The 25,701-nt window shown below is 38.6% G+C and overlaps 1 protein-coding gene across 1 annotated transcript in view; it reads right to left on the reverse strand.

Annotated features, from left to right (window-relative positions):
* The window catches only part of CNTNAP2 (contactin associated protein 2), a 1,149,595-nt gene that overhangs the window by 12,993 nt on the left and 1,110,901 nt on the right, over positions 1 to 25,701 (reverse strand). The window contains 1 exon segment of the mRNA XM_032182107.1: positions 13,030 to 13,260. Coding sequence (XP_032037998.1) covers positions 13,030 to 13,260 — 231 coding nt within the window.

Below are 25,701 nucleotides of genomic sequence, written 5' to 3' on the forward strand. Positions count from 1 at the left end.
ATTTGACACTGTCTCGCATGATATCCTTGTCTCTAATTTGGAGAGACATGGATTTGACAGATGGACCACACAGTGGGTAAGGAACTGATTGGATGGCTGCACTCAAAGAGTTACAGTGAACAGCTCAATGTCCACGTGGAGATCAGTGCTGAGTGGTGTTCCTCGGGGGTTGGTAGTGGGTCTGGCTCTATTTAACATCTTTGTTGGTGACATGGACAGTGGGATTGAGTGCACCCTCAGCAAGTTTGCTGATGTCACTAAGTGATAGTCATGCTGGAGGGAAGGGATGTCACTCAGACAGGTTTGAGAGAATGGCCTGTGCAAACCTCATGAAATTCAACAAGGCCAAGTGCAGGGTCCTGCACCTGGACTGGGGCAATTCCAAGCACACAAGCTGGGTGGAGAATGGATTAAGAGCAGCCCTGAGGAGAAGAACCTGGAGGTGTTGGTTAACAAGAAGCTGAATGTGAGCCAGCAATGTGTGCTTGCAGCCCAGAAAGCCATCCATACCCTGGGCTGCATCAAAAGATGCATGACCAGCAGGTCAAGGGATGTGATTGTCCCCCTCTACTCTCTTGTGAGACCCCACCTTGAGTACTGTGTTCAGCTCTGGGGCCCCCAGCAAAAGAAGGATATGGAAGTATTAGAACAAGTCCAGAGGAGGGCCATGAAGATGATCAAAGGGCTGGAGCACCTCTTCTATGAAGTCAGGCTGAGGGAGTTGGGGTTGTTCAGCCTGGAGAAGCCTCTCCGCTTTGGGGAGACCTTATTGTGGACTGCCAGTACCTGAACGGGGCTTACAGGAAAGCTGGGGAGGGACTCTGTCAGGGAGTATACTGATAGGACAAGGGTGAACGGATTTAAACTAAAGGAGGGTAGATTTGGATTAGATATTAAGAAGAAATTCTTTACTATGAGTGTGGTGAGGCACTGGAACAGGTTGTCCAGAGAAGCTGTGGATGCCCCATCCCTGGAAGTGCTGAAGGCAAGGCTGGATGGGGGATTTGGGCAATCTGGTCCAGTGGGAGGTGTCCATGCCCATGGCAAGGGGGTTGGAATTAGATGACCTTTAAGGTCCCTTCCAACCCAAACCATTCTATGATTCTATGAAAAGGTTCTTCACCAAGGTTGAAGGTGAAGGTTGGGTACGGGAATAGGGAAAAGGTCATGGCACCAAGCCTACCAAAGTTCAAGAAGCATTTGGACAATGCTCTGGGATGTATGGTTTGATTTTTTGGGTGGTCCTGTGTGAGCTAGGAGTTGGACCCCATGATCCTTGTGGTCTCTTCTAATTCAGGATATTCTATAATTCTATGATTCTATTATCATTCGTTCTTCCTAATTCTATTTTACATCCAGGTATTTAGGAATTGACAAGAGATAATAATCACTGACACTTTGGGATTTTGGGAAAGCATTTGAGACTAGATTCATTCATTAATATATATCCACAAAACCATAACACAGAGGAAAACTAATAGAAGCTCTCTGGCTAGGGCTTGTTAAATTATATCAGCTCTGCCAGTCAGGTGAGACTGTACTATTATGGTTTCAAATGACAGAGTGCTCTTTATTACAGACTGCAAGTACATAAACAACTTCATTAATTGCTTGACTCTTGATTGTAGAAACTAATGTACAGTCAGTTTCATTCTCCTTCCCAAAGGGAGTAGATTACAAGAGAAACTCAAAGTGCATACGTATAAATAACTGAGCAGGAGTCAACAACTCTATTACACAGTCCTTCATCAAAGGTGTATAACACAACCTACAGACTTCAGTTGCTCTGTCTAGGTTGTCCGATTGCCTACACCCTCTCCATTCTTGGCCTGAGCACAAGTCTATAAAGAGCTCCCAAGACAAGTGAAGTACAGCAATTCAGAAAGAGAGGAAAAAAATCTCAAGCAATACTAAAAATATTGTGTCTTTATATGCTGTCTTTATATACTACTTCTACAAGCTGAAAACAGAGAAAGGAGTGACAAGATCCTTGTTTCTCTAGGGATTTGACAGCAGATTCTGAGGGAGGAATGTTTAACATTAAGTAAACTCTGTTAATGCAATTTAAAGTGTCACTGACATTACTGTAAGTATAGAACAGAGAAGTGACGTTATTCTTGATATTAAACACTTCTTTTTTTTTTTTTTTTGTCCACACTTACCTACCCACAAAATATTTAAAAAATTTTATTAATCATGTTGTTTGTAAAAGTTCACTGTTTTATTAGCATGCTATGCAAGGATCAGTCATTACTTTTTTTAATTTTTAGTGATGCCTCATCCATAATGTTAGACAGTTACAAGTGTATCCTTAATATGAACCATTCTTCTGTCTTTATAGAAATGGGAATCTCCATGTTCACAGATCACTAACAATTAAGAGTTTTTTTTTTTAAGTTACAGTGTACTTAAAGAGTACACCCACACAGGTGTACACATGCAGCTTAGAGCAAAAAAAATAGGGCTTTTCACTTTAAAATTATAATCACCTTGTCTCTGTGTCCAACAGTGCAAGTTATTTGGAACACAAAATTCCCAACATTGGATCGAAATCCACTAATTCCTTCAATCGTCTGCAACCTTGCAGCGGTGGGGAAGAGGGAGGGCAGGGACAGGGTGAGAGGGAAGGAGAATAAGACCAGAAAAACATTCACAAACAACAAAAAACTCTTCTAACGTAGTAGTGTTATTTGAACCGATAATTTAAACCAATATATGTCAAATATTTTCTGCTAGATGAAAAACATTTTGAAAGGTTTCATTTTTTGTAAGAGTTTTTCACTGTATCTTTAGTGGTTTGAATACCAGTTACACAGGTCAGTTCTAATGAACAACATATTCCCAAAATAGCTGAGGTTAGAAGGGACCTCTGGAACACATCTTGTCCAATCATCATGATGAAGCAGTCCCATGAGAAACAGACATGCACTGAGACTATGGAAAACATAAGTTTTTCTACTCAAAATCTATGTTTTAACTTGTTGTTGAAATCCCTCCAATCATGCCATTATTCCAATGTCAAATGAGCATAAATTAAAAAACCATCTGTAATGATGACTTAACAGAAACATTGTCCTTTGAACAGCTCTTTTGTATACAAATTCTGGGACAGTGTGGGAAAGTAATTAAGGATTACAGAAGAACGAATAGTTGGATGTTTCTGTTAAAAAGTCATGAACTTTGGAATGAACGATAGAAATGCAAACAATGAACAATGACAGCATTCAGGGAAAATTCAGTGAACACTCTGTGGTCAATGAACTGCTACAATGCAAATTCCCACCACTAGATTTCAGAGTCAATTTCACAATCAGTCAAGATCGTGGCTTCCCAGTCGAGAGTTTTATCAACCTTCTAATTTCATATCGCAGGCAAACTTCGCTGTCCGTACTCTTAAGAAGATGAGAAAATGGAGTTTTATGAAGAATGGTTTGCTCTCAGAGGGCAGTACAATATTCTTTATTTTGGTATTAAAAAGCAAATTTCCTGGCAAAGGTACAGAAAAGCTTGTGCCTTATTAGGAGATTCATCCTTGCAGTTTATACTCCCTCAGATCAAGCTTGGATGAAATACCAAACACGGAGCACATTCCTTCACTGGGATGGGTTAGACAATTCCCTTGATTATCCCTTTGTATGGTAATTTCTCAATAGAGACTTTTCTACTTTCTTTTGCACACAAGCTAGTAATTGTACAAAGCAGTGGGAAGGCAAAATGCCTTGTACACTTAGTAACTAGTACCTGTATACTGCAAAATTGTATTCTTTATTTTAAAATAAGACAGCAGATAGTTAAGATCACTTTTGGACCACATTTATCTGAAGTTTGAACTTCACCAAGTCCTGTTCCAGATGTATTATTTTGAATACTTTCTGTGTCAAATTCCCAGTTGATTTGCAGCACATCAGACCACCCACATTCATCAAAGACATAAACTCATCTGTCTTTTAAGACCTGGTAGTAACATATGTTCAAGACTGGATCTTACTATGACTCCAGACGAGAACTACTAGTATATTAGTAATGCCGACCTAAGCTATCACTTTCATGAAAATTTTATGAACAGGTCTTACATTTCACCTGTTAAGGAAGAAAAGCAAAAGCTTCCTTTTATAATTAACGTAGATTATGAAACACTTCGGTGCTCTCAGAGGAGCAGTAGAGTTAAGTGCTGATCAAAGCCTAGCTCTATATAGATAATCTCTGATAATGAACCCATAGGGAATATTCAAATGAAACAAAATACAAAACTAAAATAGCCAGCCTATTGAACAAGAGAAACAAAGAACTAACCTTAAGTAAAGAAATATTCATCCTTATGGCAAGAGCAAATAACAGGATGGATCTGTTTTTTCTGTAGCACATTAAACAATAAATGTAGCAATTGATACTAACCTTGATAGATTGTCTTTGCTGACTCTGATATTGTGTATTATCACTTTAAAAGTTGCTGTTATTCATTCCCCTGTGATAGAAAAGGCTGTGATACTGTTTTCATGGGCACTGGTGGGGAGGGGTAGGACTGCCTTTTTACTATGTTTGTAAAACAAAGAAGCCCTTCTCTCGCTCAGTTCCCCACATCTGTAAATTTACAACAGTGAAAAAAAAAATAATAAAAAAAAAGAGCTGGACTCTATTGAGGTTATTGGAAGAAAAGTGCTCACACGGCCAGGATATGAACTACAAGATCAGGTTCTACACTTTTAGCATTCACACACTTCTGGAAAAAAGAAAGGTTGGACTGGGGATGAGGAACTGGTCAGAATACACAGTATGAATCTAAAATAAACTGTGATAGCAGTAATGAGCTGACCATAGTCTAGAACAACCTCTTACACAGGAAGTAAATTGCTTTTCAGCCTAAGAAAAGGAAAAAGAAGGCAGTTACATGAAGTGCTCAGGTATCTAAACACTTCTTTCCTCCCTTCCGCCCCCTCCTTTCCCCCATTTATGTCATTACTATGTTCCTCCTTAATGTTAGCACTTGTGGAAAAAATACAGTCTTTGCAGAGCCTGGAAAACACTCTCTTCTTAATATTGCTACCTTCTTGTCTTAATGTCAGATAGCAGCATTAACATGCAAATCACTGCTTATGAAAGATCTACAATGCTGATCTCTCAATGAATGCCAGTTTGGCAGTTTGTCAGCTGCCTGATACACTAGACAAAGTGTCAGAAACTTTACACTGAAATGATGTATTTTTAAAGATTAGAGAAAGCTTCACATAATGGTGTGAAGGAACTACATGAGACTGAAGGAGGCATTTTTATTCCCAATCAATAGAGTTTTACAGCAATTCAAGCACCATAATTAAGCCATTTAAGGGGGAAGCACTGATTATGCCAAATTTCAGACATGCTCTTCCTAGTTAGCTGCTTGACTGAGAGGACAAAAATAGAAACTGTTGCATCTCAATGTTTACCACGTAACCTTCTTGCCTGCAAAAACCAGCCTGGGCTTAGAAACTGAGGTATGAGTTTCTGCTAGACTTAATCCCTGGCTGTCTGAAAAAATGACACCTTACTGTTTGTAAACAAATCTGGTAAAGGCCACGGACTTCTGAGATAATATACAGGGAGAACTGGGGGTAAATGTTGGTCATTCTTTGCAGAGAAAATGTGGTTACAGAAATGTACTGAAATCTGACAGAGGAAAAATCTGTTTCCAGAGAAGATTGCAAATGCTTCTTCCATCTCTTGTATAGGAAGTATAAATATAAAACCAGCTTACTGGCAGACAAAGAGCCTCCCAATGTTTACATGCTGGCTATGTTAATTAAAAAACAACAACACCTTTAATCATTGAAAATTTCAAAGAGATGTTATATATGGAGTGGTAATTCGTGTCGATAAAATGGTTGATATTAATAAAGAAGGGGGAGATTTGGGAATGTGGCCATGGGGATTGGAAAGCCCCGTGGTTGAGATAACATTAGACTCTTAACGACGAGGCCATCAGGAATATAAAAGAGTTTAGAAGGGAACAAAGAAGGGTGATTCAGGAGACTCCATGCAGTCTCCTGTTTCTTGTTCTCCAGCTGGTTTCTTGTTCTCCAGCCGTTAAGGCATGGATGTTTCTGGGTGTTTGCTGTTGTTACATTCAAAGTTGTTTGACCAATGAAAAGTTGTTTTGAAAAGAACTGCTGTGGAGAGAAGGGTATAAGAGGGGAGCCTGCCCTCAAGATAAAAAAGGCAACACGATGAAGTTATATCAATAAAACAGGAAAAAGAAGTGAAGAGGAACAGGCTGGCAGGATGGAGACCAGGACTGACCGCTTCATGAAGATCGGTTCTGCCAGACTCAGCAAACCACTCAGAGAAGCTCGTACAGAAAGTCGCTGGAAACAGGCGCACCGGAGCTGGAGAAGCTCGAGCTGAGAGAAGCGGAGCCTCACACACAGCTGCCCTTTGCTGGTAAGCAGTGGCGCATTATGGGGAATCATACGTCCTTAGGAACAAAGACTGTCCTGGTAACCTTACAAATTATTCTCCTTCTTAACAATCGGACAGTTTATGATCCTGAAATATGGGACCAAACTGAGGTCAAGGTGTGGGACTCTGCAACTAGAAACGACAAGGTTGCAGTGGGATTGCTCGGCACCTGGCGAGCAATCTCTGAGGCCTTAAAGAGCCGTGTGGGACTACAGTCAGAAACGTGTGGTTTGCCAGACAGTGTGGGAGCTGCGGGCTGCTTTACTGATCCGACTGCTATGCCATCGGCCCCTCTGCTGCTACAGTCATCGAAGGCTTTTGCTGTTACGCCCCCTGCTGACCTGAACGTGCCTTTTGACCCAGGCCTATTGGCCTTGAAAAGGAGATGGATATGCTTTTCTTCGATCTGGGAAGAACGGGATACATAAGGCCTGAAGACCGAGTTGCTTGACAACTTAAAGTGAGACATATTATTCAAAAGGAACGGAAAATGGAGACTTGCTGGTAATCAAGAAAAGGAATGGAAAATGGAGACTGTTAAGTCATGGAACTTAAAGGATTGTTTGTTACCTTTTCTGATCGTGAATACGTATAGGTGTCTCGATTTTAGTAAGTTATGGAACTTAAAGGATTGTTTGTTACCTTTCCGGATTGTACGTATGTATAGGCATACTCGGGTTTAGTATGTAAAGCAATGTTCTGAATATGTAGAATGTTTGATGTTCGTGTGTGCGTGTTGGTGGAGCGTAGACTCCCCGCACACCCAGCGCTGTTTACTTGCCTTTTATACCTTTTCGAAATATTTGTTTTATAAATATTACAAAATTAAGATTGAGTTGAGACCTCATTTATAACACAGAATCTGGCATCATTCTCTGATCACAGTACAGATAACTAGTCCTGTATGCTATGCTTGAGAAAGGAAGAGCATCATTTTATTCTAGCAACTGCCTTCACATCCATTTCTAATTTTGCTAGCACATAGAGTTTAGATGTGTAAGGCCACATCACAAACAAAAGCGATGCGCCTCTGTTTTCTGTCATCCCCTTCTCCTCCCCACTTGCTTGCCCCTTGCAGGAAGCACAGAGACAGGAATCTGCTCTCCTGTTGTCCTTGGAGGAGAGAATGAGTGCTGATTCACATTACCATTGATTTTATTCCTTCTGCTGTTGAATTCACTGATGCATACAAGACATTAAGCTCAGGATGTGCTATCAATACTCCATCAATGCCCACAGCCAGGAAAAGACCCTTTTGTTCACGTGTCCATAATCTAAAACAGTTTTGAGGTCTGAATTGCCTCCTGCCCCAGCAAGTAACACTTTTGTCCTTTCTTCCCACTGTGAACTCATTGACAAAGGCAAGAGTTATTTCCCATCTTTGTAGTCACATCCATACCAGTGCATTTCTGACACAGCTTCTCCTCAAAAATCATCATGGTGCCCTCTGACACATGGGCACCTAGTGGTCAGAGCACAGCATGGGGACCTAACTAATGATGCCTGGAACGGGAGGGTGACCTTCAGCACTGTCACCAGTATCACCAGTGACACTTTATCTTAGCCCAGAAAATGCCTGTTATCTTTTGCTGATGAAAGATAATCCGTTTGCCTATGCATGGATCCTAAGCATGGATCATATGGCCTGCATTCAGACCTCCTACTCTTCTCCTGTCACCACTTGTTAAAGGAAGAAGGATGAATTTGTAACAAAAAGGGAGTTAATCATCAGGCAGCCATTTTGATCTTAATGACAACAGTGCATGCCTTCATACAATGGTTTTGCCAGACATGCTTAATATACATTTCAAAGCAGCTGTTAATTCTTTTCTTGATGTCAAGCTGTTAATTCTTAAAAGGCAAGGCCTTTCACCTTCTACAAAAACAGTGAAGAGCTTTTAGGGTTTAAATCCATTGTCAGAAAAAAAATCAGACGTCTTGAAAAAACACTGCAGATTCAATCCTGCTCAATTTAATTTTTAAAATGATGCTGAAGCCAATGTGGGTTTAATTAAACCCTATATTAAATACTCTAGCTGCTGTTTTGTTTATACCAAGAGAATAAATGCACCTCGCAGCCACGTAGTATGATGGCAGCTTAGAGGTGCCAAAGTATGGTCTGTAAACTCTTCTATGTATCCCATCTTTTCTGGTATTTCATACTTAAAAAAAAATAAAAAATTGAAATAAGGTAGCTTGGCAAGTTGGAACACCTTTTACCTAAAATGGAGAGGTACATACATGTAGGAGGTTTGCAGTATCTTTTATATAAAGAAGAAAAGTTTGGAAGTGAAACTTCATTAGTACATTGCAGAACATTTGTGTTGTGCAATGTACTTTTATGTTCTGCAAAAATACCCACAAACTGAACAACCCCACCCCAGTAATATGAATCTTCCAATTTTGTGTACAAGGCTTTTTAGGACTGGGAGTTTATTTATTACAAAAATACAAAAATCATTTGTGGCTTTTGTTGCTTCCCTAGACAGAGCAAAGTGTCATATATCAGTGACATATACCTTAGCTAATCTTAATTGAGAGATACTAAAAAACATAAAATTTACTAACTTTTTAACATATGCTACAGTAATAGATATTAAAATGAATGCTAATATAATTAAAGAAATACTATTTTAACGTTTGTTTTGAAATACACGCCAGACAGGCAGGCCTTTAGACAATATGCACAGGTGGACATATTTTATATAATGTGGTCATTGATCAAACTCTTTTTTGCCTACTTCCTACACTCCTTTTGATGTAACCAAGGCAAATTCAATTGTCTCACATGAACTGAGATAATACAGATAGGAGGAAAACACAGGAAAGGAACTATTTTGATGACCTGCTTGGTTTCGATTTTTGTCTTTTTTTTTTTTTTTTTTTTTTAACCCACCAAAATCACGTTTTAAATCACCAAAGTCACATTGTAGAAAAGAATGACTTGTTGAATTTCTGCACTTCATCACCACCAAGAACGGATCACCACAGCAACAGGAAAATGCTATGTATTATAGAAATACTCACAAGCTGAACATGATAATAGTTTATGATAATGTTGTGGTAGGATGGCAAAATGCCAGCCAGGAGTGGGGAGGGAGGAAAGTGGCATTTTTGCAACAATAACAAAAATAAATAAAAGAACTAATGTAAATTTGAAATATATGTGAATTCAAGACTAATAGAAAGTGCAAAACAGTAAATCTAGAGGCTGCATGGCCCATTTGTCTGGGGAGCAAATCAATAAGCTTTCCTATTGACAAAAACTTAACTCTAAGGGTCAATTGTAAGTGACTGATATGTGTCTTTATGATTTCCCCCCTTTATGTTAGGGCATCCACAGTGTTTCGCAGCTAGCAGGAGGTGTCCATGTGGTAAGTACATAAAAGAGTTTAAGGCAAATATTTCATGTAGGTCATCCGTCAGGCAGAACCTGCTTGGCATCTAGTAACTATCCATAAGGTCTGATCTATTATTGCAGTTTAGAGGTGAAAGAATCATTGTATTTGCCTTTGGGGGTACCTGTCCTATTTAGACACATATCTTTGGCTCTCTTCTTCAATGTGTTTCAATGTTCAAAGTTCTATTTCATGGTATTTGACAAGCAAAGGTATAAATTCACGCTTAATTCAAAACATGAATCAGGATAAGTGCACCAAATATTTGTATCACCAAATAAGACCCATATCATCTATACCATTTAATACTTGCCAAATAATTTTTCTCATTTTATTTTCACTACTAATCACCTGTGTCTCAACTCTTATGTTTTATTAAGATCTATTTAAAATTAAATGGATGACATGCTGCTTTCAAATGCATGCTCTTTGCTTTGTGGCAGAGTGAGTGCGAACATCTTGTGGCTTTTGCTCTAGCACCACAAGTGTTTCTGCGAGTCTCCAAACAGATTTTTCCTTTTGCCCCTTCAGCCAGTTTAGTGAAGGAATAAATTCACAAAAACTGTAAAACTCTTTAAAAGCTTTCTGGCAGGTACTGTGAAACATAAAAAAAATAAATAAATAGTGCGAACTGCCAATTTGCTAATGCAAAGTGACACTGTAAACAAACAATTTAATTTACCAGACACCATCATCTATGTCTAACTTAATGCAATCTACAGTATATATTTTTCCTGAAGCTGAAACAGAGCCAGCTGTGTCAGACCACCAGAGATAATTTTACAAAGCCTGAGTTGTTCTTATCTGACATCACTAAATGAGTTGCTGTGATACCTCTTCTTTGTATCACAGGTATTTCACCAAAAGCGAACATCTGGAATTGTTCATACACAGCTGAATGACCTTTCACTTCTGCCCCAGTGAAACACAACTCCCATAACACACCATAACTGACCTGACATCGTTGTGTTCTTTACTGTACGGCAGTTCTTTACAAGCAGTCTTTAAAGCAATATGATATTTTCCATTTATTGCTGCTGAACACTGGAGGGGACAAGAGGAGGAATCCCTGGATCCCAGTTTTACTGAAACTTCTCATCACCACAAGTGAAGGCTGGCCATCATATTCTGGATGCCCAAAACTGAAACAGTCAAATCCCACTATTGCAATGAGATTTTTTTTTTTTTTTACTGGACTGAAGTTAACAGACCACTTGAGCCAAGCTAACTCCATACTGCATGGTCCCTGATATCCTTCGTGATGGCTACATGACTTGAGTACTGCAACTAATCAAGAAGAGATGTATAAATTTTTAATCTGTCAGATCAAAGCTGAATTGACTCAGCAAAGGTTTCAACAGCAAATGAATACAAGGTCAAGCATAGCAGCACACGACAAGGGCAAACAGAACCTTCTCTTTTTTAACACCAGGAGCTATTAGGAACAGTTCAGCTATGCTGAGTAAATCCAGACAATATTTTACTAGCTTGCAGTCAAATTATCTGTAAGAAAAAGAAACCAACCAAAATTAACAACCAAACCACATAAGCTGTGTAAGACTCACTGCAGCAATTCATCCTCATGAAGTTTATGGCACATTTTTTAAAGACATGAGTCAATGAGGTATCTTCCAGGTAACGTGCTCTTACAGAAACAGAAGCACAGAACATAACTTTCACATAGAAATTGACCTAATGATTTCAGAGAATAAATGGACTACTAAGATTTGTGATGAAAAAAATCAAGTAGGAGATTGCATGTTACAAATGGCGAAGAGATGCAATGAAGTCTTACGAAGGTGTGGTAGTATGGAGGGAATGAAAGGTTTTAGAGTACGATACTGCCTATATCTGTGTTTGGCACCCTCAGACCCAGAATATCTCCCTCTCCTTAGAAAGCTCTGCCCTACTTCTCTATTGAAGAAGAGCTGAAAAGAAAGGCTACAAAGAATTGCTTGAGATTTTGAGAAAAAAAACGACAAAGATATGACCTTGGCACATGCTTCTAAGGAAGACAGGAACCTGTCTTCTCTCACATCAAAACTGACAGCTAGATGGATCCCCAAACAGAAAAGGCAACCACTATCAAGCCATCAGCTTGCTCAGATGCGTTCTAATTTACACCTGTATAAATGAGGCCAAAACATGAGACAAGTGTCAATGTACCCTTGAATATGAATTTAAAGGGAGCAGATTTTTTTAAAAAAATGACACCCATGCAGCAAGAAAAAATAAGCAAAAAAACCCTCTAAAGTAAGTTATAATGTACACTTTCAAAGACTGCCAGTCATAAAGCAGGATAAGATTGCTGGGATCAGCAAATTGTTTTGGCTTTCCAGCATTTCCAGCATGAGAAGAATGCAGTCATGACTAATGGGATTTTCCATTAAACATAGCCTAAGGAAAGCAGACATTTCAGAAAACAAATCAGTACTTTATAAACACATTTATGCCTAAAATTAGATTTACTTTTTTTTTTTTTTGTATGATGCTGACTACAATATACTCACTTATTAGCAATTCAGCAGAAGAAATTCTACCATGCATTATTTATCTATACTAGCAATGTCCTGCTTACTATGTATCCAATACTACAAAGTGCTATTATAGCAGTAAGTGCAAAACTCAAGAATCAAACAGTGTAAGACTTACAGAAAATAAAAGTAAAGCTGAATACTTCAGTGTTATAACTCTGATTATATCTAAAATTTTCTGTAGTGTTTTGAGTTCAGGCTCTTCAACTTATAATTAAGAACGCAACATACAGGATGAAAAGCAGTACAAACCCGAAACTGAAGTTTTGTTCAACCTATTAAAAATGTAGAGGTGGCACATATATTATGAATACGTGTAAAATACAAATGCATAATGAACACAGGACACTAATCTGCATTACTGAACTCTAATCTAGAGGTACTAGAAAGAATGAAACTGATAACCACTCCCACTTACCAAAACGCTGTAATGTTCCTTCACAAATGTAACCATGAGTAAAAAAAAGACAAAGAAAATATTCTGCAACTTAGAAGTTAGAAGTGATCTCTGTCATTCCAGTTTTGCATTTCCTACTACGAGTATTGCCCTCTAATCATGTATACATTACGCCTGCTCTATGCCACTTTTTCTTACAGAGGAGGATGAATGTATTTCTTTCTCTCAACTGCCCAGCTGAGTTAATGTGGAACAAAGCACACCTTACCTGAATCTAAGTGCCATGGGTCAGTTGCGGCCGACATTGGTGGGATTGTCAGTGGAGATGCTCCGCAGTTGGATTCCACCAGTTCCCCTTGAATGTGGACGTGAGAAGAGGCGTTGGTAGGTCTCAAAGCTGCTTTTAGTGGAGCAATCTGGTTGAACTGTACCCTTGATAGGCAGCCAGTGAATCCTGGTGTGTTGTATTTATATATATCTTGGTCAATCTTCCCAATTTCTACAGGAAATCAAGAAAAATAAAACAAATCACTGTTTTAGAAATCACAGTCTTAACACTCAGTTCCCAAAGCTCAGCTTAGAACTCTCTGTTTCAGCAGGCTGAGAACATTTCAGACCCTTTCTATTTCTTTCTATTTCATTACAGATTAAAGTAGGAAACCTTCAGGCCTTGATGTGGCTTGGTTTCACTGTTATGCTATCATTAAAATTATATCCTCACAGTAAAAAAGTGCCCCCTCATATTCAGCCAGAACCTCCTATGCTTCAATTGTGCCCATTACTTCTCATCCTGTCGCTGGGCACAACTGTAAAGAGACAGGCTCCAAAACATGGAGATGGCAAATTCCCCATGCTCTCCTGCTGAGGAGCTATGTGTGTGCTCCTGTGCCTTCCCCTGCCAGTGGAGAGATATTATAAGTCAGACATTTTGCACATGGTGGCTGTCAGCTAGCTTGCAAGCTGGTAGCTGGGCTTCATGAGCAGACCACAGGCTAGTTGAAACAGATGCCACTCCCTAGACCTGAATTTCCTCACTTCCAAAATACCAGCTAACACACAGCACACGTCCTAACAACCAAAGAATCAGCGGGCCACTTGCAGCTGGTTCATTTCTAGCAGGACCTGTTGCGGTAGCTGAAGTCACTCAGTCCAGTACAACAATGTGGAAACAAAACTGGCACTCATCCAGCTGTATCAAAGAGAATATTAGCACACCAAAACCTCACTGCAGTATCCCATGTAAAATTTACATTGCAGTGAAAAATTCAGCTTAATTTCCTCCATGGTAGCATAGAGTACATGAAAAAGGAACATGGCAGCATCATGTTTGCACTGTACCAAAGAGTATTTCTACAGAGCCCTTGAGATTCTTCAAATTCCCCTTCACCAGGTTTCTATTCCCTGAGTTGGCAGGGAGGGGTGTTAAAGTCTGGCCCTTGAAGTCAATGGAAAAACTCATACTGAGTTGAGCAAAGCAACACAATACTCCAGGGAGAGAGACTAAGAACCAGCCCCAGGCTGCTCAAAAGCATCCTTTTCAGATAGGAATAATGTTCAGGGTTTGAAGAATGGGGTTTCTAGAAAAAAGATGATGTATATAAATCGCAAGATTGTGTCATAAAAAAAGAAAGGAAAACAGAGCTGAGACAGGAGATGGTTCTCCTGAGAAAGGTGTGAGGAAAAAAAGTGCAACAGTTTTATCCTAAGAGATGGGGGAAGAGCTGGAAGTGAAGCACATCTGGGTTTGAGTTTTACTACAAAAAAAAAAAAAAAAAGTTGTTAGAAAATGCATTACAAACCTTTTGGTCTGTGTTCAGCTCTAACCAAATGAAGATCAATTACATGCTCCAGGCAATGAGGTCTGGGCTGCTGACTGGGCATTCTAAAAGCTCCATATGTGACTGTGCTATTTCTATGAGTACTAAGGGTTTTGCATAAGAGCTATGTACAAGGAGTTTCAAGTGATAAACTAGAGTATTTCAAGCCAAGCTTTTTGAGGGATTTACATAATAAATGTGAAGTGGGGAAAGGTTGCTGAAAGATGGACAAATCCTGAGCACACTTAAAACAACTGCTTGATTTTCACACAAAATTAAATTGTACCTTTTCTGTTGTGGCAACCAACTCAGAATGATAAATATGCAACATTTAAGTCCTCACCTAGCATCAGGACACAAAAGGAAGTCACATAATCTGATGATTACTAGCATTAGCTCCTTATATGATCCACAGTACAAGAACTGATTTGTTCTAACCCTCCCATTTTCCCTTTCCGTTCTCATTTGAGAACAGCTTCCTCTCTCTGCTAGTGCTTATCCAGCCTGTATCAATTTTTCATCCATGTTTCACAAACTGTCAGTGAGCAGTGGCCGTTAACTGTGACAAAGTGGAAACATGCTCGGGACTCATCTAGAGACTAGCTTAGATTCATTAACATCATTATATTCCATGTGAGTCTTTCACGCAGCCCTCCTTTAAGAAAGTTGCCTGACTGAACAATTAAACATCATCTTCAAAAATTTTATACTAAGTAAGAAAACTCATACATATACACAGATTTTCCATATTTAATAGTCACATTGTCTGAAAGTTGGTATAACTCAGACAGGATTCATACCTGACCACAATATTTGCTCTCTTATTTCAATAAAATATTCCTGGTATATGCAGTGAATGGTTATAATTTTGAGTAATCCTTATAATCTAAGGAACCATTAGGAAATCAAAAACACTGAAACTGATGTCAGTAACAGTTTATTTACAGAGACTGTGGAACTTCATACAGCAGTGTTAATAGCCTCCCATTTACAATCCTGAATGACAAGAGTAAAAATTCATAAATATGATTGCACTACTTTAGGAGCTTCAGCACCATTCTTCTCTATACTTTGTGAATAAATAGGATACTAGTAAATAGGATACTAGATCCTGAAAGAATTAAAGAAGTAACAACAATCAAAAACCTAACGAGGCACCTTACTAAAGACCTGCATTTTTGTTTAAAACATTTCACAAATGACAGTTGTGTAAGTCACCCAGTGTAAATTTACAATCGGCTCACATCACATTAGCGCTAAAACAAGATGGATTGAGTTCTGTAAATGTGAACATGCTCCTCCATGCATGTCCCATGGGACTCTGCACACAGATATTCTGATGTTAGGCCATTATACTTTGCCTCCTTGTGTATTTGAGCCTGCTGTAAACCCATCCCTGGAGGGTGTAATGATTATATAATGAAATATGTCTTTGTTGTCATGACTAAAATTAAATTTTCTCCCTATAACAAAGGGGAGAGCAAAAAAGATGACAGTCATATTATTTAAAGGGAAATGTACAATGCAACCACTTTCCATTGATCTAATTTTCAGCAAACAATGTTGTATAAATTAATATTGTAGCATATAGTATACTATTAGCAATTGGCGATATTAATATTATTGCTTTCAGGTCTAACACAGCTATCTGCTGCTGGCACCTCACCCACAAGCATTTCTGTAATAAAAGACTTCTAAAAATACCATTTATCAGCCTTTTTAAACTTTATCTGTTTTCAATCATTCGCTCCTTTAACCATATAACCTGCTGATTTGAGATGAAGGCCATGATAAACAGAGACAATTCAGGCAAACCTATTCTAACACAGATGCACTATAGCATACAAATACTTAACACTGAATATTCACATGATCACTACCTACACAGATTAATCACCATTTAGATGTACGTAACTACTACACAGTATATATACTTAAACAACTCACAGCTGCTGCCACATCCTGTGTGCTATCATTCACTGAATGTATGCTTAACATCAATTACTTGTTATTTATATTTTGTTATTTCTTTAATGGCAAAAAGATTCTGGAGTTTAATCCTGTTATTGCTTTTGATTTCAGGGCTTATTTTCAACAGCTGTGCCAGAAACATACCACATTGTGATGAAAATAATATTATTTCTCAGATGAAAATTATGTGCTACTACTGAAAAAGCTCTTTTCTACCTAGGTGAAAAGATGAAAAGAAAATCTATTTTTAAGCATGCTGGTGACACAAGGCAGTAAAGTTGAAATTTATTATTCCATGAATCTACAGGAAAACAAGCAAAAATATATTGTATGGAGGAAAAAATGTGCAAAAGTCAAAAATGTGTAAGTAGCATATAGCAATACTATTCAGTGTTGTGAGGCTACCTGTTTTTTAAACCTTTTTTGTCCTTACTACAGTACCTTGAGATGCAGAGTTGTTGCTCCCGCCTTGGCATTATTATGAGACAAACAGTTTGGTTCAGATTATCACTGAAGTTTACCCGGTTAGCATGCACATGATGACAGAATCCACTTACAGGAGCAGACACATGGCAAATATAGTTTTTGCCTACAGTCTCCCTCCCCTTTCTACTTTCTATGTCTACCAGTGAAAGATTTATAGAGTTGCTCAAAGTGCCATAGCAACTCTAATAAAACAAGCTATAGCAGTGCTGAAGGGGGGCAGCTCTGTTTAATTCTAGCATTTATTTTTTATACATTTCTAGCATCAATTAGAAAGACTGCAGAAAAAATAACAGCCTGATTTAGCAGGAAACAAATAAACAAACAAAACAAAACAAAACAAAATCTAAAAAAGTTTGGTCCTACCACCCTGAGCAGGTTTTTGATAAACAAACAGAAATGCTTTCTATATACCTAAAATTCCCCATGCGAGGATCCTGGAATGATTCACACACAGACAAGGCTCTGCAGCACAAAGAAATATGATCCAGGACAGCACTGTGCCATACCATTACAGCCACTTTATATGGGGAAAGATGGCCTTGGACTGTGTTACACTGACCCTGGAAAGAGGGAGGGAAGAGAGGTACAGCCATGATGGAAGAGAGATGCACCCTCATTGCAACCTTACAAAAACTGTTTTTAGTCCTGAATGTCTCTTCTATACTAGCTGATCAGTACTCTTTTTTTTTTTTTTCTTTCTTTTTAGAGGACTCTGAAATGCAGATCAATACAGTTATAAAAAATTCTAAATCTTGCACAGTGTTCAATACACACAGAGAGGATCCACATATCTATTCATGGTGAATTACCTTCCATTAGGAAGGAAATGTAACAGAACTTGAAGTACTTGAAGTTCATAGACACGTACAACGATGTACCTAACAAATAACCTGTTATGAATTCCCTTAGAATTTTCTAGTGATACTCTTCACAGCAGGAAGAGGGCATACCTAAGCATACTTCTAGCATGGCAAAGCTCATTAAGCTCAGTAAACGTTATAGCCATCTACTTCTTTCTTATTTGACAATGGGAAAACTCTGCCCAATGTACCCCATAGTGGGGCAGGGACGAGAAAAACACGATATACTGGATTTGATTGTGGCAGAAGGTGCCTTTTAAACAAGAGTCTCAGCAGCCCAACTAAAGATCCCTCAGCCCAAGGACTATTTCTTCCACATTTTAAACAAGACACCATTTGAGTTTTGCTTAGAAAATGGTGAAAAAAAAAAACACAGCCATTTGGATTTAGGACAACAACCTATTTATGCTGAGAAATACAACAAAATAACAATGCTGGAAATAGAGTAACCATATCAATAGCAGAAGAATCACAGCTTTGACATAGAGTGGTATTTCTGGCTGAACTACCAGAATGCTTTCCTATTTCGCTTAAGATTAAGCATCCACTCAGCAGACAGACAGAGGTAATCCATTATAAATCTCTATAACCCTTCAGCTAGCTCTACTAAAATGAGCCTAAATTATCTCTATGTAATATTATAATAGACTGCACAGGTGAATTGTTGATTCAATTAAATGAACCACTAATTGTTTTTGGGTCAACCTTAGCAATAGATTTTTCTAAAGCGCCATGTATTCTCTTGTCCTCTATACTCAGAAAGATATCTTGTTACATTACCCACTGCAGAAAGAGCAGCCCAGTAGGCATCTTAAGCATCTCTGTGTTACTGCATCAGGCTCCACATAATGGAGTGCAGTTTAAACTCCACTGAGAGGAAGCTATTGATTTCAAGAAGTCACAGTGTACTGAGATTACTAAATCGTTTTCTCTTATTTGCAGTATTTGATGACTAAATGGAGTGGTTTAATGCAACATCGAACCCTGGCACATGCTGATACTTGAGAACTGTCATGGTGAGACAGAGAGAGAGAGAGAGAGAGAGAATAAATAAATTGGCTTGAATCACATATAGCATGCAATTAAGGGAGAACCTATCTGGGACATCATATATCCACAAGACTGAAATCACAGGGTGAAAAAGTCCACATCAGGAACAACTACTGTACACCCAGCAAGGTGGATAACACCAGACAAAGGGAAAACTATGTTCTGATACATCACCAAGCTCTTCTATTGAATGTCCTCCAGTGTGAAGCTCAAGCACCTGTTTGCTTACTGGCTGTTTTATTTTCTCTGTCTTAAGATCAGTGATATCTATAAAAAAAAGCATACTGATGCCACTTAACTGTGGATACCTTGTGTGGTATCAGATATGCTAAACACCTACAGTATGAAGCAAAGACTGCTCTAAAGACTTACCCTCAGAATTCCTTTGGTTTTAATTTCAATCTCTCAGTTAAAATTCAGTAATTGATACAAACCAAGTATAAAGCAGCAGGAACCTTATTTTTGTCCGTAACTTGAAAGAGAGCTCTCTGCACTCTGAAAGGGCATGCTGCTCTCTGCATGTACATACCAAGCAGGGTAAGATGCTTTGTTACAGAGAACTTGTTACAGGAGTGCTGGGGACAGCAAAAGGGTTAGCGACCCCTGAGAACAGGGTCTTGAGCTTCACAGGACACAATTGCAAATGGCTACCACCTGCTCGTTAGCAAATTTTAAATCCCACATAGCAGACATGCTTTTTCAGTCCATTGGTCTGCAGCAACCCAGTGGTACCCAGATGCCTACCCACAGGAACGCTCCTTCCTTCACGCTAATATGTTCAGGCTGCCCAGGAGCCTGCAGGGATGCACTAAACACCACGAGGGGCTGCAGCATAACCTCCAGCCCCTGTGAGGCTCAGACTGCTGTTCTGTCACCCCCTCTTCTGGCACATATCACACCTGGACCCCTGATCAGATCCCTCAGTCAGATCCCTTCAGACAAGTGTACCCCTGACTGCTTTGCAGACCTGACGGGTACTGCCTGCAGTGGCTCTGTTGTTTGATGTGGTTCTTCCTTGGTTATATTAACTTTTTTTTTTCTTTACAATTTTATTTATGTTACTTATTGTAATGTTTCAGGTTTCATTTTGTAAGAAATTATAGCTTGTATGGAACAATTTTGTTTATACAATTTATGTCTAAACTGACAAATTCACTGATCATGCATTGAATATGGAGAAGATATTATTTGTGATGTATGAAGCACTCTGCCAGAAACTACTGTGCCAGCCAATAGTGTTGTGCAGTAAGCATATAGTGCTTTCACTTGCTGTCTGACACTTAATAAATGGTCTTATCCAAGGTGCATGCAAGAGAAAAATTGCTTATGAAAACTGCAACAGCTCAGAGCAAGTTTCAGTTGCAATAGCAGCTTCACTGATGTTGGCGAAACAAAGGCCATTTCCTTATAAAATGGTACTTTCAGCACACACTGGAAATGACTGAACCAGGTGAAAAAACACATAACATGAGAGAGGCAAAATAGGCCTGGAAGCTGTGCCGCTCGATGGCTCTGGAGCAGTTCCAAAACAGAGTTGTGGGCAGAAGAATTACGGCTTTAAGGTCACTGCATAGTGGAGATGGTAAATCACTGATCTTAAACATACACCAATCAAAGTTCCATTATTACAGAAATAATTAAGACTACTGCTGGACTGCAGTTCTTCAGTGAAAGAAAAAAAAAGGTACTGTAAAGAGGGCTATGAAACCAAGTCATTATTTGTCAGAACAGTTTCACAGTCAGTAATAAAGAGTTTTTAAGAACATGTTGGATTTTTTGTCTGCTATTCTGCACCTGTGGTATAGTTACTGAATGTTTCAAGATTGTATATTGTATGTATGGTTTCCTGGAATTTTCCATTTTAAAATTCCTTATGGAGCCGATAATGGTTATATGCACTACCTTTTGATGAAAAATGAATTAAACAAACAAAACAAACAACAACTAAGGCCAACACAGAATGCCAGTCTTTCAAGGGAACAAATGGTACTGATTTGCTGTATAATCTTAAGACAGTCACTTCAGATATTCACCTCAAACTCTCCCTTACTCTCTTAGAAGGACTTAAGAGAATTTTCCCTAATATCTAATTGGGATGGCAGTTCTTTAGATACTTCAAATGTTTTGAGATCTCAGTAAAGAAGGTATGGGTATTGGTTTTAAATTTGAAAATAAAATGAAATGTCTTTTTAAAAAATACAAAACAAAACAACAAAAAACAAACACCACAAACTTCTTATGACTTTGGAAATATTACTGATGGAGGCATAATTTGTACAGTGCATTTCCATTCATAAAACAGAAACTGGAAGTATGCAAAATCAAGGCAAAAGAGAAGAAATTGCATGTTTCTGGAGATCCTTTTGATGTCAAAGAATGATACCTTCAAATGTTTCCATTCAACAGAGACCTCTTGAGTTCAGGTAGCGTCAGAAACTCAGTGGGAGGTAATAGTCCTCCTGTGTCCCACTGTGACAGTGGGACCAAAACCCACAGGCGTTGTAGGCGAAGAGGGACTTCTCCATGCATTACCCTTTATAACCAATGGTGTATATAGTCATTACATATTTTTGTGTAGCATTTTATTTCTCCTCTAGATGACTAATTTTTCTCCTTCTGTATGAGAGGTAAAAAGCTCAGCTTGTTCTTTGGAGTGGGAATCCCATATGTATGGAAAGCTAAAAATAAAAAAATAATTAAAAAAAAATAGACGATAGCCTGTACTGACAGAACAGGATGCTAATATTAAGCAGTAATGCTGTACTTCAGCCTGCAATAGTACTTCAGCTGCAAACCCTCCTGAGGGCTACTAGAAATCTTTTGACTGACAAGCAAAGTGCTCAATATAAAGCTTAACCCAAGCTGCAGAAACCAGCAGTTCCAAGGTAAAACTGCATAAGTATCTCACAATTAGCTTCAAGAACAATATTTTTTTCTCTACCCTGTACTCTATCCTCTTCATGTGATGCAGGAGTAATGGGATCATGAGTGGAGGGCAGCAGAAAGATAGCAACCAGGTTGTTTTATCCTCAACAAGGAATTTCATTTTGATCTACTTTTCTCTGCAGACAGGCTCTAAATAGCAAGAGAGTAAGTGGATGATGGGGGAAGAAGAAATTACATTGCTAAAATGTCATAAAAAACCCACAGTATGACTGATAAAGTAACTGAGGAAATTTTATCATCAGAGATATTAATATCAAAACCCAGAAGTTTTTATCACAGAAAAATGATTCTCAGGATTGGTTGGTACAAAGGATTTCAGCAGAATTTATAAATCCATTATACTTTAAGTCAATGATATCTAATTTAGACAGAATCTTTCATAAGCATTAAAGAAGAATGTAAAACCAATACATAAAGGTAGCATTACTATGTAAAAGAAATACCCAATTTAGTGTATATGTTTTGTTTAAATACGTTTTTATGTCTTATTGAGGCTAACTGTATCGTAAGTCAGCAAATGCCTTTGAGGCCAGGAAATAAGCAAATAAATAAATAATCAAACAATAGTCTTGCAGTGTGGAGTCAAATGTGATGTGTCTTGGCCCAACTCCAGTGAATATAGTTATGTTGTGTATTTGTTAAAAGTGTATTAAAATACTGTAACTTCAGTCTGTTTATTATTTGGTAGTTTTAACTGGTACACATCTATGACTTTTTGCAAATGCACTCAGACCAAGCTTTGTATTCCATACAACCAGCTTCAAATATCTTAATAAAATTGCAATGTCATCAGAGTGGGTAGGCTGAAATTCCCGCTCTTGCCTCCCACCTCTCTCCTCTCTTTCTTATCTTAATATCTCACTTTTGTAGAGGGAGGAAGAGCAAGAATAACCATCTGAAGAAAATTCATTTATGAATCTAAAACTGGAATATGTTTTTTTCAATAAAAAACATTTGTATTCTTATACCATGTATGCTTCATATTAAAAAGAAAAACAAACAAACAAACAAAAAATTTAAGAGTACAGAAGGTTTATCTGAAAAACAAGGACCTGCAATCTGTTTGTCATGAAATGACATTAGTAAGGACATTAGTATCACCAAAAGAAAACTTCATCAGTCCCACACATTTTTTTCTTATTTATTTAATAGAAATCTGTGACTATTACATTTACAATATCGTGTTTCAATGCAATGTAGGATATAAATAAAAACTTCTGGAGAACTGATATTTTTCAGGAGATATTCATCATGGACAAGCAATGATCTGTCCATGCAGTGGAAATCTGTTTCAGTTATCAAAGCATTAAATGGCAAGAAAATGAAAAGCAGGATGCCAGCAAGGAAATAAATACTGTAACTTAGTAGGTCTTTTTTTTTTTTCTTACAACATTTTGATTCCCTGTTTATTTCCTCATTTTGAATCAATTTTTTCTTGGATCAAAGCATCCACTTTTTGTATAGACAGTAACAATCTATATGTACTACTGAAAGACACCATCTATTTTAACAATTGAAAAAATATGCTAGGACAGTGCAGGAAAGAAATGAAATTGATTCTTTTTAACAGCAATTTCTCTTATCTATTTTTTTCAGTATTGTATGCTTCACAACTTGAAGCTGAGTAATTTATATTTGAACAGTCTATTATGTCTCGAAGTCAGAGATGGGGTTGATCTAAGAAATACTGAAGGCTTTTGCTTCTTTTCTTTGTTACATGCATGCATACATATGTGAATACTCTTGTATTTCCTCTGCTGGAACACACTTCTGTGCAATAAATAAACATCTGAAAACTGCTGCTATTCAGTGACAATGTCAAATTATCATGTCAAATTATCATAAAAATGTAACAGCTACATTAGATCAGATCAATGAGTTACCTAGTTCATTGTTCTTTCTTCAAATAAAGTGACTGATAGTAGATGATTCAAAAGTAGTATAACAACATGGAACATGGAAAATGATCCTCCCTGGGTATACTTTTTCAGATTCTTACAAACATTTCTGAGATGAAGGTCTCATCTTGCCTTTTATATTTAGCTTCTGGCAGAACTGTCTTCCATGAATGTGTCCAATGCTTGTGGAAGCCATTAATTTTTCTGGCCTCCACAACATCCCATGCCAGTTACTTCCACTGCTGTATTATTTACTCTGTGACAAATGGTCTCTTTCAGCTAATTTTAAGGTTGCAGCCTGCTGAATTAATAGTATTTGCCAACTTCTTGTATTCTGCAAAGCACTGCAGACCTCCACCATTACAGGTTGCTCCTGTATAGTAATTTGGGTAGACCGAAAGGTTAGGTGAGTTCTCAGACTGGCTGAAGAGAAGCCTACTTCACTTCGGGTGTCTGGGCAGAAGCCCCTCCCCACCTCTAGGCAGTGGAAGCCACAGGTCCATAAAGAATGAAATGTAAAAGCATTATACCATGATCTGGGAACTAAAAACTCTCCCCAGGTTCTACAAATACACTGGAGATGAAAGAAATAGGTGTGGCTTGATACTGTTGGGAAAAAAAGCTCAACAAATTCCTTTCTATGAGAACCAGTAAAGAAGCATACTTCCTTTTCCACTCCTGTCAATCTCAGGTATAACATGTACAGCTTAAGCAGACCCTTACTGCTTTTCAGATCAGATGCAGAATATTACATCAGGCATCCTCAGTGTGCCTATCTTTGCAGTTCCTACGATTTGCTCATCCACAGCCTTACTCGGGAGATAATGACAATAGGTGGCATAGGCATTTTGACAAAAAAGACACAGAGCTGGGTGTGTGGAAGGATGATGGAAGAACAGGAGCAGACAACATGCAAACACTAACTCTGTGACAACCTTTGCATCTCATTAGATGGCGTAAACTGAACGTTTCCAGCTGGCCTAAAGCAAACTGTGCACTACCAACATTTTTTATTATTTCATGCAGGCACAGACGTAATTCAGGAATAGTGTTGGAGGGCACAATGCCATTTGCAGTATAATGGCTTTGTTAACAAGCTGCAGCAAGTGCCCCCACCCAAATACTGAAACCGAGCTTTGGATGTTTTCAATCTCAACCTAAAGGAATTCTTTGGAGGAAAAGGGAAACCTTTGATTAAACTGCAATAAAAATAAATATATATATATATAAAAGATTAGAATTCTAGCATCAGAATTATAGCAGCATATATGCTTGCTCTACTACAGAGATGCATTAAAACAACACATTAAGTTAGTTCAACATGCTATACTGACAACAAATGCTGTAATTTGCGTTTTCCTAAACCTTGCATTAGATTAGGCTTCAAACATTCAGCTTCACATCAGCAGGACATGTCCAACTTGACTGCTTATTAACTTGCTTCTTTGCAACCGGCTGGTATAAAAATAAACAAAAACTTACAGGTGGGTCGAAGCATCAGCCTCAGAAGACGATCTCAAGCAGATTCGCCTTTCTTCCCTTTGAGATGCATCCCAGCCCGCCCGATTAAACCGAACCCCACGCGCAGATAAAGAACATACAAGAAGTAAGGAAAAAAAAAAAAAAAAAAAAAACACCAGGCTGGAATCTCGCAGCTTTGTTCCAGCAGAAGACCCATGCACTTCGCAGCGCCGCTCCCCTGACCCAGCGGGCCCCGACGAGGGGACCCCGCTCCCCTGCCCACCTCGTCCCGCCCCGTCCTGTCCTGTCCTGTCCCGTCCCGTCCCGAAGATCCCACTCCGGGTCCCGCGGGCAGCCTGCCTGCAGGGCAGCGGCAGGTGCGGAGCGGGCAGAAAACGCGGCGCGGCGCCGTGGAGAAGGAAATACCCGGACTGGATTCCGCCGGGGAGCG

Source organism: Aythya fuligula, chromosome 2 (assembly GCF_009819795.1).
Source record: "Aythya fuligula isolate bAytFul2 chromosome 2, bAytFul2.pri, whole genome shotgun sequence".
In the NCBI taxonomy this organism is placed as follows: domain Eukaryota; kingdom Metazoa; phylum Chordata; class Aves; order Anseriformes; family Anatidae; genus Aythya; species Aythya fuligula.